The following is a 16,807-nucleotide window of genomic DNA, read 5'->3' as shown; positions in this document are numbered from 1 at the left end:
CCCTGGAGTCAGGAGTACCTGAGTTGAAATGTGGCCTCAGACACTTAATAATTGCCTAGCTGTGTGACCTTGGACAAGTCACTTAACCCCATTGCCTTGCAAAGAAACCCAAAAAAGATCACTTCTTTTGAGTAGAAATTAGAAACTTCTTTTAGACAACCAAAGGATTACACAAGGATTTTAACTATTTAGAAAAATTTCTATTTTAAAAGAATACTTAACTTCCCAAATTATTTGCAGATAGACACTTCCAAAAAAATTGAATTAGTCAACTGTAAATTATTTCCTGAACTTATTTAACTCATTTGACCCTCTTCAAGCTATAAATACTTATCCCCTGCTCCTACAACTACTACTACTACTACTATTACTGCTACTACTATTACTACTACTACTACTTCTACTTCTACTATTACTACAACTTACATTATTAGATTAAGAGAATACAAATATTCACCTTAACATGTCCATGTAAAATTTAATAGAGATCTCCATAGTAAAGTTCCACTTAACACAGGGATCCATATAAAACATTGAAGCCTATTACCGATTCTGTCTCAATCCTAACTGGACTTTACTTACAAGCTTCCTTAAAAGTAAACATTTCTTAATTAAGAAGCTATGATTATTTTATTCCTACCATTTTTGTAGAAATATAATGAGAATTCTTGACTAGAAAATGTACACATTCTACCATAAATCAGAAAGTATCTATTCTAATGACTCACTTGGACATTTCTTCTAAAAATATAGATTGTAATTCAAATTTTTTTTCACTCTAAAGAATTTAGAGTCCATCCTCCACTCAGCTGTCAAGCTGATCTTCCTAAAGCACAGTCTGACGTTATCACCTTTCCTTTCCCACTCAATAAATTCTAGTGTTTCCTTAGTACCTCAGAAATTCAATATAAATTCCTGGGTTGCCATTTAAAGCCTTTCACAACCTAGTTCCTTCCTCATCTCTCAGTCCTTTACTTTGCTCCCCTCCACAAGCTTTATGTTTCAGACACACTGACCTCCCAGCTGTTCTTTGCATAAAACAGTTCATCCTCCGGTTCTATGCACTTTCACTGACTCTTCCTTACTTCCTGACTTCCCCAACATCTCAGCTGGGCTGCTTTCTGAAAACCTTTTCTGGTCTGTCCATCGTCCCCTGCCCCCTTTTAGTAACCTGCCTAGTGTCTTCACTCTGAAATGACTTCCAGTCTACCCTGATCTATCTGGTTGGTGAATGGTTGTTGTATATTGTCTTCCTTGTTCTAATGAATGTGAGCAGTGCCGTTGTGCAGTGACTGGTGGCCTTTCTTTGCCTCTTCACCACTTAGTTCAGTGCCTCACTTGGTTGGCCCTTGGGGAATGCATGTTGACTATAATTTCCTTAAGGCAGGGTCTGTTTCCTATTTTGTCCTGATCAGTATACATTATTAAGTACCTTCTGTGGGTACAGGCCCTGTGCTGAAGCTGGGAATAAAAATAGAGGTCCTGCCTTCAGGGAGTTCACCCTGAGAAAAAGGCCACTTGTCAAAGCTCCTGAGAAAGTGAGAGGTGGAAATGCTGAGATGGCAGCCTGAGGCCATCTCTTTGGTGGATAGTCTGAGGTCAGGGGTCCTGAGGAGGTTAGAGAGCCTGGGGGAAAGTGACTGTCTGAAGACCATTGGGACTGCCAGGTTGCATGGGAGCCCCTAGGGTCTAGCACAGTCTCTGACACAGAGTTGGCATTTAATAAAATGCTAACTGGTTGGTTTGTCAACTCTTGTCTGTAACCTTCTATAAGATCCCCACAAGATCTACCCTCAAAGAGATGGAGTTCCCTTGATTTCTCCTGATCTTATAAGACTGGGTGAATGAATGAATTAATGTCAAGACCTTTATTAAGCCCATAATGTAGGCAGTACACTGCTAAGTAATGGGGATATACCTAGAGAAGCAAGGCAGTCCCTGCTCTCCAGGAATTCACATTCTAATGGGGTGGAGACAGCATGTGTAGGAGGGTTCCCTGGCAGACAGATGATAAGTCCCTTCCTTTGCTCTGAAAGGTAAGTGAATCTGTAGAGATAATGGACAAACATCTCTTTGTTGGTTTGATAAAACTTCATTCATGTCTGATGGAATCAGTTTATGGTGCCCTTTGTAGGCAAGGACTTTCTGTAATCTGCTTGTGACTGCTGAAAAGGTTAGGTCTTTAGTGCCAGTGTTTTCATCTCTACTGGGTTGCTTTCTTCAAAGATAGCTATGGAATAGTAGTAACAAAAGAGTATCTGAGCAAGGGAGGCAGGGATGATCTCAGCAGGAGATATGGGCATGCAGAGTCAGAGATTTTTGTTCATCACCTGATCAGTCCATCTTTTACTTTTTTGAGTTTTAAGGGGTTTTTTTTGCAAGGCAGTGGGGTTAAGTGACTTGCCCAAGGCCACACAGCTAGGTAATTATTAAGTGTCTGAGGCCAGATTTGACTCAGGTACTCTTGACTCCAGAGCCAGTGCTCTATCCACTCTGCTACCTAGCCATCCTGGGTTTTAGCAGTGACTTTATTACAGTTTTTTATAGTTCTTATTGTTTTAAGTTTTTGCAAGGCAGTAGGGTTAAGTGACTTGCCTAAGGTCACACAGCTAGGTAATTAAGTGTTTGAGGCTGGATTTGAACTCAGTTCCTCTTGACTCCAGGTCCAGTGCTCTATCCACTGTGACACCTAGCTGCCCCTAGTTCTCTTATTTTTTAAGAGGTAAGCTTGTTTTATTTTAAGCTCAACATTCTATTATTTATTTTTTTGAACATTTTGTTTTTCAATTTTGAGTTCCACATTTTCTCCCTCCCTTCCACCCTTCCCCAACCCCTGAGAATGTAAACAATATGATATCAATTATATATATGAAATCATGCAAAACATATTTCTACATTAGCCATATTATCAAAAAAGCAAATACAAAAAGATAAAAATGTACTTCATTTGCATTCAGAATTCATTAGTTCTCTCTGGCAGTAGATAGGATTTTTTTCATCTTGAGTCCTTTGGCATTGTCTTGGATTACTGTGTTGATCAGAGTAACCATATCTTTCTCAGTTGAGCATTTTTTATAGTTCTTTATTCTTTGAGTTACAATATACTCAAACCATCTTTGTGTTTCTATTGTCTTCTGAGGAATATTTATCTCAAATTCTTATGTGACTATAAAATAGACATTTGTTATCTACTTGATTTTCCTGTTGTAGATGATGAAATCTACATTTAGATGTGGATTCTAAATTCTTTTTGAATCATTCACATCTTTTCTAGGAGACTGTTCTTGAGCTTGATGTTGCTACTTAATATCGTCCATTGAAGATAACATATGAGATATATATATATATATATGGATAAAATTCATAGCACATTTGAATTGTAGGGAAAAAAATTGTTCTGTTGGTAGAGAAGAACCTAAAAGTCTTAGTAAGATGGTAATAATAGTTGTAATCATTAAATTAATTTGTGAGGAAAATATGTAATGTTAACAAAGTTAAGTTAAGTTCTGGGCTAAATTCTGAAAAGATCACTTGAAGGAATGAGGGGAATGATAGGATCACTTGAAGGAATGAGGGGAATTGATAGAGGTACATAATTTTTTTGTTGTTTTTGTGACTTGCCCAAGGTCACACAGCTAGGTGTGTGTCTAAGGTTGAATTTGAACTCAAGTCCTCCTGACTCCAGGGCCAGTGCTCTACCCACTGACCTTAAATGTATATAAAAAATGTATATAATTTTAAGTTGAAAATTGAAGAAATTGATCTTTCAGGAAAATATAAAACCACCAAAAGAGCATGTTTTAAATCTGAGCATTAAAAAAACTCGATATAATCCTTTATAGGGTAAGCATCAGAAAAGAAAGGTCAGAAAAAAATAAGTACCTGCTTGATAATTCAAATTTCTCCTCTAATTCAAATGCACTATAAATGGCTTATTTATGTATCTATAAAAATACATATTTTGGGGCAGCTAGGTGGCGCAGTGTCTAGAGCACTGACCCTGGAGTCAAGAGGACCTGAGTTTAAATCCGGCCTCAGACAGTTAATAATTAACCCCATTGCCTTGCAAAAAAACAAAATAAATAAAATAAAAATACATGTTTTGTTAACCTTTTAATTAATCTTAGGAGGCAAATCTCAGAACCAGTAAAAAAGTTTATATGTATGACTTCTCAGTCTCTTGGAGCTGTGATAGCTATTTGAATTCTTTCCTGGATATTCATAATCTAATGCCAGGTACCCTTAAGAACTACAGAAGATTCTCCAAGGTACCATGCATTGGAATTACAAACTTTTTAGTTTTACAATTACAATTACAAACTTAGAGACTCTTCTTGGTCTCCACTGCTCCAAAGTCAGATAGACTGATACAGTGTGTGATATTATCAGTATTTTAATTTGCTTTTATTTCACTAGAAAAGGACTTCAGTCAGTTTTGCTGTTAAGTGAGATGAGTTTCCAAAAAAGCCATACCATAAAATTACCCAATAGAAATCACAGAGCTTATTGGGAAAACTAGGCTGAAGGTATATGTTCAAAAGCTTACTTTTCTTTTTTTTTGCAAGGCAAATGGGGTTAAGTGGCTTGCCCAAGGCCACACAGCTAGATAATTATTAAGTGTCTGAGACAGGATTTGAACCCAGGTACTCCTGACTCCAGGGCCAGTGCCCTATCCACTGTGCCACCTAACTGCCCCCAAAAGCTTACTTTTTAAAAAAGCTAAGAACCTAATTAAAAATAGTTACAGTTAAATAAATGATTGAAGATAACATTTTGGGCAGGGAGCCCACAATCTGTTGCCTTGGTGAAAGGGAGACATTCCTCCTGTATCAGAAGACATAAAATAAATAAGAGCACTTTACCTTGACAAAGACCTGAAGTTAATTTGTGGAGGGAGGAATTGAAAGGCTAGTGAGTATTGTGAAATGGGACAGTGTTCTTTATTCTCACTTTCTCTTAAGGAACAAATCTCATAGAAGAATTCTCATTATGCTATTTTGGAAATAAATTGTTATAGTAGAGCTCAGTACATATCAGACCCTTGTTCAGAGAAAATGACATTAGAAACTGAAAGCCACCTATCTTTTCTAAAGATCAAATGCTTAGGGGATTAAAACTTGCTTTAACTTGCTGCCCAGATTAGCTTTGTTCCCAGATAACTTGTTTACTTAAGTGTCACACAGTATACTTGGAAAACATATAAATGTTTCTTTACTTTTCCTTTCTTTCTCTCCCAGTCTCCCATATCTTGTCATAAATCTTCCACTTCTGTATTCACATACTCTGAAATTCCTCTCCTATCGCTCCATCCTTTCCTATTCCTTACTGCTAAACCTATAAATTCTTTTCTTCCTGACCTTCTATCTCTCCTACCCTTCAGAACTTTCTCAGGCCGTTACCCTGATCTGACTTTGCTTTCTTCCTGTCCTCATCTTGATCCTATAGTTAACTATTTAAATCACTTTGCTGTCTACTTTTGAAATCTGTTGTTGTCTTACAACTATTCAAACTTGCTAACCCCTGATTCACTCTGGTAACTGCCTCATCCTTTCCTCCTTATCATACTGCTGAACTGCTATGCTGACTAGACTGACAAATTTGTTATTTAATTTAAGTAGACTTCACTATTAGGCAACCCTTAACTGATTCTCTATCCCATGATTCACAGAGACTATTCTAACTTTCTCTTAACTTCTAACTTTCCACAGTGCTCCATTCCCCTCATATGAGGGCTTCAACTGGAGCTTCATACTGAGATAAGAAAGGAATTTGCCTTGAGCCCCCCCCCTTTAATCTCAGAACAACTTGATATCCCTCCTTCCTCTTTCCTTTTCTCCAGTCTCAGGTAATAAGGTGACCCTTCCCTTTGCCAAGGACAACCCTAAGCCTTTTGCTTCTCATCTTAAGCGCATTGCTCCCTCAACTTCACCTTTTTCTAACTTCCAGCTCTCCCTATATACTGGTTCCTTTCCTGCTATTAACTCCTACCATCCTTTATTTTGCCTCTGTGCTATTTCTCTTTCTTTCTATGCCACACTACTTGGAGAAGCTGTTAGGAAGGTGGACTAGAAGTTTATAGCAGACCTGAGATGCCTTACAAAGGCAAAAATGAGAGATGGAGTGTGATGTGACTGCATCACACTTGGACAAAATTACTTAAGTTTGGGAAAATGGCATTATTTTGAGGAAGTATATTACCTTTTGTTTTTGGATGTTTTATTTTGGATGTTTATGAGGTTTTCATTTGAAATATCTAATAGACAGATGAAGATTAGAGCTCAGGAGGTGGTGACTAAAACCTATGAGAGCTGATAAAGTTACTAGGCGACAGGATATTATAGAGACAAAAGAGAGAAGACCTAGGACAAAGACAAGTAATACACCCTCAGTTAGTAATGTTGTAGATGAAAAGGCTACAGAGAACAGTAACACCTGAATTCAAATCCAGTCTCAGATAAGTACTTAATGAGTGACCCTTGGGCAAGTCACTTAAACCTCTTGTTGCTTCAGTTTTCTCATCTGTTAAATGAGGATCTTAATAATACCAATCTCATAGGGTTGTTATAAGAATAAAATGAGATTATTTTTCAAAAGTAATGTTTGATTTTTTTCTCAATTACATGTTAAAACAATTTTAAACACTTTTTTGAAGCGTTGAGTTCCAAATTCTACCCTTCCTTCCCTCCCTGAGAGAGTAAGCCATTCATTATAGGTTATACATTTATAATCATGTAAAACATTTCCATATTATTAATTTTATACAAGAAAGAAGGTAAAAATAGTGTGCTTCTGTTTCTATTCAGACTGCATCAGTTTTTTATCTTGAGACAGATAGCATGTTTCATCATGAATCCTTTGGGATTGTCTTGGATCATTGTATTACTGAGAATAGCAAAGTGATTCACAATTCTTCATCATACAGTATTGCTGTCTATGTATAGTGATTTTCCTGTTTCTGTTAACTTCATATTCCATTAATTCATTCAGGTTTTTCTAAAATTTCCTTCTTGTCATTTCTTATAATATATTCCATCACAATTGTATACTACAGCTTGTTCAGCCATTCTCCTCTAATTCTTAACAACACAAAAAGAATTACTGTTAACATTTTGCAATAAATAGATCCTCCCCAAAGGGAGCAGAACAGGAGAACATTGTACACATTAACATCAACATAGTGAGTTGCTCAATATGATGGATGCAGCTCCTCTCAGAGAGCTAGGACAACTTCGAGAGACCTGTCATGGACAACACCATTCACATAGAGATGAAAACAAACAAATACCAAAACCCACAGAATCTGAAAGAATGCTATGTTCACTTTTTGAAAAATTCTCTTATGTTCTTCCTTCCTATCCCATGATTTTCTTTCTTTTCTTTTAATCCTAATTCCTCATACACAAAATGACTGATATGTAAACACAAATAGACTTGTTCAGTGTTCACTAACTAGACTGTTCGCCCCTGAGGGGTGTGGGGTGGAAGAAAATTGTGTTGCATTTAAATATGCATGTGGATGAATGTTGAAAAACTTTTATAGCATATAATTGGAAAGATAAAATAAGATTTCAGTTAAAAATAGATCTCCCTTCTTCCTTTTAATTTCTATGAGGTGCAGATGTAGCAGTGATCCACTTTGTTTGGATCAAAGGGCATGCACAGTTTGATCTTCTCTCCAAAATAGTTGGATCAGTTCACAACTCCACCAGGAGGGCATTAGTGTCTCAATTTAAAATGAGATCATTTTATTTTTTTATTGGCATTTGATAGTTTATTTCCTTCAGTTACATATCAAGAAAATTCTTATTCATTTTCACAAGATTTTGAATTCCAACATTTTTCTCCCTTCTATGTAAAATATATTTCCATATTAATCTCAGTTTTAAAAGAAGAAACAGATCAAAAGGAAATAACACATGTAAGAATAAAGTAATTGAAAAAATATGCTTCACTTTGCATTCAGAGTCCATCAGTTCTTTATCTGCATGTGGATAGCATTTCCCTTTGTGAATCTTTTGTACTTGTCTTGGATCATTGTGATGCTGAGAAGAGCTGAATTATTCATAATTATCTAATATTACACCTTGTTGCTGATATAGTGTACATTGTTTTCCTATTCTGCTCATTTTACTTTGTATCAGTACATTTAGGTCTTTGCATATTTTTCTGAAATCTACCTATTGATCACTTCCTATTATTTAATAGTATTTCATTGCATTCATATATCACAGCTTATTGTTTAACCATTCCCTGATTGATGAGCATTCCCTTAGTTTCTAAGATTGAGCCACTCTAAAAGAACTATAAATATTTTTGTCCACTTGATGGATGCAACTCCTCTCAATGGTTCAGATACCTGGAACAACTCTGGGAGATCCATTATGGACAATGCTATCTACATTCAGAGGAAGAAAAGCAAATCAAAACAAAGAAAAAAACCTACAGAGTCTGAATGAACATTATCCTTACTTTTTAAAATTTTCTCTTATGTTTTTCTTTCCTTTCTTATGCTTTTCTGTCTTTTCCCTTAGTCCTAACTCCTCATATAGAAAATGATTAATCTATAAACATCTTAAACACAAATACACACACACACACACACACACACTGTCCAGCAAATGATTCACTATTGAAGGGAAGGGACTGGAAAGAGAGTTGAAGGAAGTTATGTAACTTATAAATAATGCTTATACATGTGGATGAATGTTGAAAAACTTTCATAACATGTTAATTGGAAAAATAAAATATCAGTTGTGAAAAAAATTTTTGTACAAATAAGTCCTTCCCCTCCTTTTTAAAAATTTCTTTGGGATACAGAGCTAGTAATGATGTTGCTGGATCAAAGGGAATATACTGTTTGATAGCTCATAAAGGCTGAATCACTTTACAACTCTAGAAGCAGGGCATCAGTGTCCTGATTTAAAATGAGATAATATTTTTAAAATAGTACTTGGCACACGAAAAGAGCTTAATGAATGCTTATTTAATAACCCTTTCCTTCCTTATATATTGTGAATGAGCCTCATTTCTTTGGGTCAGTGTAGTTTAATTGTTATTATTTATAAATAAATTATTATATCATATTTTATAAAAAAAGATCATTTACAAAGTATATTGTTAATATATGAGCCAAAACTAATGTTTTTGCCAATTATGTTTTAGAAACTGAGGGTTTTTAAAAAAAAATACGAGAACTTGTGAGATTTTGCTTTCACATTAAAGATCTGATCTTTTTTTGTTTTGGTATGGTGCTACTCTATTTGACTTTATTCCCCCCCCCCAAAAGAAAAAATTATGTAATAGTAGTATTTAAAATGTTTAATACAGGGGGCAGCTAGGTGGCGAAGTGGATAGAGCACCGGCCCTGGAGTCAGGAGTGCCTGAATTCAAGTCCGACCTCAGACACCTAATAATAACCTAGCTGTGTGGCCTTGGGCAAGCCACTTAACCCCATTGCCTTGCAAAAACCTAAAAAAATAATAATAATAAAAATAATTTAAAAATAAATAAAATGTTTAATACAGGCCCATTTTCCATATTGCATAAGTTTTTAGAAAATTATGTGAACTACATAGCAAAGAGATTCTGAAGAAACTAAGACTCAGAATATGGTTTTCTGAATGTACTTTGAACATTCTAAACAAGAACTTTTTTTTTAACTTTGTTGTTATTTAGGGTTTTTTTGCTATTCAACCTATGATTGTGTTAGTGTGAGTCACCTCTAGTCAGAAAACTCCCCTCTTATAAGGGTTGAAGAATACTTACTCTACAACTCTGTTTTTAGAGAATAGCTGGAAAAGTCAAACTTTTGTTCCTGTCAGTCAAATTTACTTTACTCTGTACCAAGTACTCTGTACTTACTATCCTGGGTGCTGAGGAGACAAACAAAAAAGCCTCATAGTCCTAGCTAGAGGATTAATCCACATAGATATACTCATGATACAAGTATACATATTCAGAAATGATACTAGTCCATTGGGGTTGTGGAGTGGTCAGCAGAGGTGGCCTATAGAAGATGGCTCTCAAACTGAATCTTGGAGGCAACAAGGTCATCACAGACACCTGAGATGTGTGTGTTGTCCCATGCAAAAGGTGTCAGAGTGTCATATGCTCCTTATGGGACTATAGACAAGTTAGGCAAAGGTCCTCTTAAGATAAACTGACGATCTGTGTCACTCAGTTTGGAGGTAGAAGGAGCACTACGGGATGTATAGTTCAATCTTGTTGGCAGATAAGAAGTGGTACATGTGGGATTCCAACCCAAGTTCAAATAGAACAAGCATTCCACTATTTGACATATTGGGAGTTAATTTATACCCAGGAAATTATAGTTTTGAACTCCAAAAAAAAAAAAAAAAAACTAAAACAAAACAAAACATTTGGGTAAATAAATGCTCATTGGTTAATTTATGAGAACTCTAGAGAAGTGGAGCCAACTTTAGTAGTGGAATAGCAGGAGAAGTATAGCAATCTCTACCTTCTCTAAAAATATTTAGAAAACACCATCTCTAACCTGCTTCAGGAAATCTAATGAAAAAACTCCAGTGAATCATATTTACAACTCTGGTAGGCATGGGAAGACAGAAAGATGTATGAACATTTGGAATGGGGTTAGCCTGGCATATCCCTCAAAGGATATTCCAGCCCAAGGAACAGTAGTTCACTAGGGCAGAAGGAGATCTCAGAACTGAGAACCAAATTTGTGTAGAATACAGGAGCAGGTGCCACCTGGCAGCTTTAGCATTATTATCCAGGTCCAGTTCATAGATGCAGGGGGGAGACTAAGAAGAGGGTCTCAAGGAGGAGCAGATGCAGACCTTGGGCTGTGTGTTGATGGGGAAGGAGGGAATCTGGGTCTTGTGAGCAACTTCTACCCTAATCTAACACCAGCAGAGGAATAAGGAAAACATAAATCCCAAACCAAAAAGAAGCCTTCAGCTTTGTCACTGAACCAGCAAAGCTTTGCAGCTGCTTGTTGACTCTGAGTCCAGCAACAGACTACTCCAACTCTAAATAGGGCAAGCTCACAGACCTGCTGCTCAGACCCAAACCCATGAAGAAACTTGTATAACTCAAACCAAATGAGTTAGCAATAAGATTGAATTCTGAATCAGACTACTTTGGGTCTCTAGCCTTCCCTGAAAATCTGGGAGGAACATAGCTCTCAGTGCCCCAAGGATGTAGCCTCAGGACCAATCATAAGTGACTGCAGGCAAGAATCTAGTCCTAATAAAGTTCCAAGTCAAGAAGTAAGATGGAAGAATAAGCAAGCAAAAAAGCTTCCCACAACAAAAAACTGACAAAAACACTTAAGACATAAACCCAGAAGAAGAAAATTCCTCCAAGAAAAACAGTGCTTAGTCACAAATTCATCTTCTGTTCCTGAAAGAAACAAAACAAGTATTATTTTAAAAAGAGTTGATTTTTTTTTTATTAATTAAATGAGGAAACTAGGTGGAGAAAAAAATGGAAAAAAAATGAGAGTAATAAAGAAAGAGAAAGAAAATTTAACAGTTTGACACAAGAGCTGTAAAATCTTGTCCAAGAAAGAAACTTTTTGAAAATTAGAGTGGACCAAATAGAAGCTATTAGTTCCATTAGACCACAGGAAATTTTAAAACAAAATCAAAAGACTGAAAAAGGAGAAGGAGAACCAAGGGAACATTGTTTATATTAACATTGTGAGTTCATCAGCTTTGATGGATGCAACTCCTCTCAGCAGTTTAGAGATCTAGTACAAACTTGGGAGACTTTTTATGGACAACACCATTCACAATCAGACAAAGAAAACAAAAACAAAACAAACTATAGAACCTAAGTGAACACTGTGTTCACTTTTTAAAAAATTTCTCTTATGTTTTTCCTTCTATGGTCCCCCCCCTTGCAGAAAATGACTAACAGGTAATCATGTTAAACACAAATGTATATGTCCAATGTTCACTAGATTGTTCATCATTGAAGGGAGGAGGGGGGTGAGAAGGAAGGGTGGAAGAAAATTGTGTACCTTTTAAATATAGAAGTGGAGTTCAAATCCAACCTGAATTCAAATCCAGCTTCAGACACTTAATAATTACCTACCTGTGTGGCCTTGGGCAAGCCACTTTAGCCCCATTGCCTTGCAAAAACCTAAAAAACATATGAATGAATGAATGAACGAACAAATAAATAAATAGGTAAGTAAATAAATAAATAAACAGATAAATAAGTGTGGAAGTGGATGAATGTTGAAAAACTTTTATAACATAATTGGAAAAATAAACTATCAATTTAAAAAGGAGGATAAACATGGATAATAATAGTAATAATAAAAAAACTGACTGGAAAACAGAAAATACTTTAAGAATCATTGGACTGGGGGTGGCTAGGTGGCTCAAATGGATAAAACCCTGGAGTCAGGAGTACCTGGGTTCAAATGTGGTCTCAGACACTTGATAATTACCTAGCTGTGTGGCCTTGGGCAAGCCACTTAACCCCATTTGCCTTGCAAAAACCTTAAAAAATAAAAAGAATCATTGGACTACCTGAAAGCCAAAAAAAAAAAAAGAATTTAGATACCACAAGAAAACTATTGGCCTTCCAGGATAGAACCAAGTAGAACTTACCCAACATTCCCCTTCAAACAACTTTAAAATAAATCTGTTTGAATTTTAGAGTGATAGAGCCAATAAAAGCTCCAGAGTAAATTATTCTAACCCAAAACAACATAGGAGGTCAGAAAGGGGACCTAGCAACTGGTCAGAAAGAAATTATAGGGATCCCCTGTGTTACCACTGGACATGGGACCAAAACTGTTTGGCATTACCTATACCCATTTTTGGGTCCCAGTTCAAGGGAGGAGAGGAATACTTTCAGTAAAGAGGAAGGAGAAACCCTGAGGTGCAATATCACTTCTAGTCCCAAGGGATCATAGGCCCCTTCAGGTAAGGACCTAGAGAGTAGTGATACCTCTTCAAGGGCCATACCACCTTGGAAACAACAAAATTTTTGGATCTAAACTAGCTGTGAAAATGGCAGTGAGAAAAACCTGAAGTTTAAGAGACAATGTCCTATGCTGCACTCTGATATATGGGAAGAACTAGACATTAACTAATGTTCCAAATCAAGAAATAGAGTGGGAAATGAGCAAATAAAATGGCAAAAAAAGAACTGACAATGAAAAGCTACTGTGGTGTCAGGGAAACTCAAAACACAAACTCAGAAGAAGACAATAAAAGTTAAAACAGCCACAAAGATTCAAAGAACAGAAAAATGTGAGTTGGATGCAAGCCCAATAAGAATTCCTGGAAGAGCTAAGAAATTGTCAAAATCAAGGTGGTTGAAGAAAAATTAGGCAAAAAAATTAAAGTAAAGAGGAAAAAATTATGAAAAGACCACGAATACTTCATAAAAGAGGTACACACAAAAAATATTGAGGAAAATAACACTTTTAAAGAAAAAAAAACTGCCCAGTCCTCTTAGAATAAGAGGGCAAAATAGAGGTAGAAAGAATCTGTCACCTTCTGAAAGAAGTCCCAGAATAAAAATTCACAGAAATTTGATTGCCAAAATCCTGAGTAATATAGGTCATAGGAAAAAATAATATAAGCAACCAGGAGGAAGGGATTCATGTACTAGGAAGACACTATGGAATCACACTTGATTTATCAGCCTCTAATGAACAAGAACATAAGAGAAAGAAGGGAATATGATATTTCAGAAGGAACATCTGAACTCAAAATCTGGAAAAATGAATATTCCAGAAAGCAAAAGAATATAGACTTACATTGAAGAATATCTTAGCTAACAAAACTAAGTGTAATTTATTAGAAGGGGTAGAAAGAATGAACCTTTAATGAAATAAAGCATTCTTGATCAAAAGGAAAGAGTTTCATAGAAAATATGAAGAAAAAACTCAGGAGTCATAAAAGATAAACATAAACGGTCATAAGTTACTAAACAAGAGAAATGATGCACATACTTCTTCTGAATCCTACCTTCATTAGAGATCTTAGAGAGTGTTTAATTAGAAGATCTGAAAGTAGTTCTCTCCTATCTTGATGATCTTAGAAGTATAGAAAAAGAAGGAAAGGAGAATATTCTAGGGAAGAAAGAAAGAAAGCGGAAAGTTGGGGGGGGGGATTATTTTATATAGTTGGTACCTACAAGTAGTAATCTATACAAACGAGGAAGAAATAAGAGAAATGACTTACATTTGAACTTTTCTCTCATATGAATTTTATAAGGGAGGTAAGAATATATACTAACCACATATAGGCAGAGTTCAGTAAAGAAATGTTTTACTCAACAGAAAAATAGGAAGAAGGAAGAATGGGGAATTAGAATTAAAGAAATGATTAGTCCTACAAACTCCAAGAATATATAAAAATATTCATACCTCTTTTAGCAGGAGTAAAGAATTGGAAATTGAGGGAGTTTGCATTAATTGAAGAACAGTTGAAGTTATATAAATATTACTGAATACTATTATGCCATAAGAATTGATGAAGGGAATGGTTTCAAAGAAATTTGGGAGGATTTGTTATGAACTGATGCAGATTGAAATGAGCAGAACTAGAAGAATAATTTTTACTATGACAAGAATGTTATAAAAAATCCAACTTAGAAAGACTTAGGGACTTAAATCAGTGTAATGATTAAACAGAATTTTAAAGGACTAATGATGATGAGAAATACTACTCACTTCCTGATAGAGAACTAAAAGACTTGAGTACTGATTAAGTCATATTTTCTTGCTATTAAAATCATGATATACAGTTCTGATATTCATAGCCAAAGTACTGTAGAATTTTTCTAGAATTGTTTATTTATCTAGATAATAAATGAATTTTTGGTTTTTCTGAGACTTGTAATAATAATACCTCATTGACAATTGATAAGATTTCAAGATTAGTATTTCCCAAATAATGGAAAATATTTTCTTTCTGGTTTTATACATGCACATATGCAAATTGGCACTGAAGGCCAACATATTTTCCTGGTAATGATTTTATTGTGTTTAGGATGCATTATTCATTTTCCCCTCCTTTTGGCTGGGAATAGGGTTGGGTAGAATAAACCTTTTGAAAATCTGATGTTGGTCATTTTCTTTATTAGTGGGGAAAAAATGAAGGATATTCATTTTTTTAGTTATGGAAAATTGTTTTTATCAAATTATTTTGAAAGTGGATTTCTTGTTGGATAATATGAAATGAAGGAAGAGTAGTTATTACAATTGCCTTTTAGTGTTGAGTACAGAAAAGTGAAATCCATATAGCTCTGAACATGTTTTTTGATATGAAAGCAATGAATTTTATTTTTCCTTTGATTCCTTAATTTTTCTTTCTTTTAGCTTCCCAGAATCAAGAACGATTATGTGCTTTTAAAGATCCATATCAGCAAGATCCAGGGATTGGTGAAAGTCGTATATCCCATGAAAATGGCACTGTTTTATGTTCAAAGGGTAGCACCTGTTATGGACTTTGGGAAAAATCCAAAGGGGACATAAATCTCGTGAAACAAGGCAAGTTATGTTTTCCTGACCAAGGTGATTTTATTTTATCTTTTCATTGATCCCAAATTGTTTATTTTAATTTGACTGCAAAAAAAGAAAAATGCACAGCTACATTTTTATCCTTTCTAGGAAAAAAACTGAGCATAAATGTATTCTATACATGTGATATGAACACCAAATTTGGACAGTATGACTCTTCTCCTAACCTACTTTTATATAACTGTTGCCTTATAGGATGTTGGTCTCACATTGGAGACCCTGAAGAGTGTCACTTTGAAGAATGTGTTGTAACCACCACCCCTCCCTCAATCCAGAATGGAACATACCGTTTCTGTTGTTGCAGAGCCGATTTATGTAACGTCAACTTCACTGAGAACTTTCCACCTCCTGATACCACACCTTTGAGTAAGTCACAACTTGAAGCCAACTTTCTTAGATGATTCTTTAATTTTACAATGGTCCCTTTATATTATTATGAAAAAGTGACATGTTAATTTGAATAAAAGTTAAGATTCTTTAGGAAAATTTTTCTCTTAAATCAGAAATAAGAAAGAAACATGTAATGCTAACAGAACAAAAGGAGTTAGAGAAGTGCATGCTGCATATGAGCAGGTTTCAATCCTTTATAAACCAGAAATTGTACTCAAAGTAGTGTAGAGAATTAAACAACTAGAAAAAAAAGAGATGGATGTTAACATAGTGAAAGCCCATGTGCTCCATCTTGCCATTTTAGTTCTGTTGCTTTCTGGACTTGTTCTTCAGTTTTATTTGTATTATTATTGTTATTTGATCAGTTTAATTGATTATGTTCATTAATTCTTAATTATGTTCCTTATTTCTCTCATAGATTTTTGTCAATAGCAGATATTATTTTTAAAAGTTAATGCAGGCGGCTAGGTAGTGCAGTGGATAGAGTACTGGCCCTGGAGTCAGGAGTACCTGAGTTCAAATCTGGCCTCAGACACTTAAAAATTACCTAGTTGTGTGGCCTTGGGCAAGTCATTTAACCCTGTTTGCCTTGCAAAAAAACCCCGCTAAAAAAAAGTTAATGCAGAATCCTCTTTTAGTGTCTATATTATCCATTTTATTTCTTCCATTTGTACATTATTTCATTCATTTTTGCTTAGAATGCATTTCTAGAGGATTTTAGTATGTAAGTTTTTCATTGAATCTTACTTAGACTTAAAAAATTTTGCAATTTTTCTGTTCATACATGGAAAATATAAGGTGAAGAGTTAGGATTATTGAATCAGTTGGAAGCTTTGATAATGGCTTTGCACTTAAGGAGAGGTTCTTATCCCTATTATCTGGTTTCTA

At 35.3% G+C, this 16,807-nt stretch overlaps 1 protein-coding gene across 5 annotated transcripts in view; it reads left to right on the top strand.

The window, feature by feature from the left end:
- BMPR2 (bone morphogenetic protein receptor type 2) overlaps positions 1-16,807 on the top strand; it is a 209,241-nt gene that overhangs the window by 98,892 nt on the left and 93,542 nt on the right. For all 5 annotated transcript variants that reach the window (XR_012469441.1, XR_012469442.1, XM_074191627.1 and 2 more), the window contains exons 2-3: positions 15,329-15,499; positions 15,725-15,895. Coding sequence is in view for 3 of the 5 variants with exons in the window: in XM_074191627.1 (XP_074047728.1) it covers positions 15,329-15,499; positions 15,725-15,895 (342 nt within the window). In the remaining 2 variants the exon portion in view is untranslated. The remainder of the gene's footprint in view (positions 1-15,328; positions 15,500-15,724; positions 15,896-16,807) is intronic.

This window comes from Macrotis lagotis, chromosome 6 (genome assembly GCF_037893015.1).
Source record: "Macrotis lagotis isolate mMagLag1 chromosome 6, bilby.v1.9.chrom.fasta, whole genome shotgun sequence".
NCBI lineage: Eukaryota > Metazoa > Chordata > Mammalia > Peramelemorphia > Peramelidae > Macrotis > Macrotis lagotis.
The sequence above is the reverse complement of the archived record's forward strand: the minus strand, read 5'-3'. Positions and strand labels throughout refer to the sequence as shown.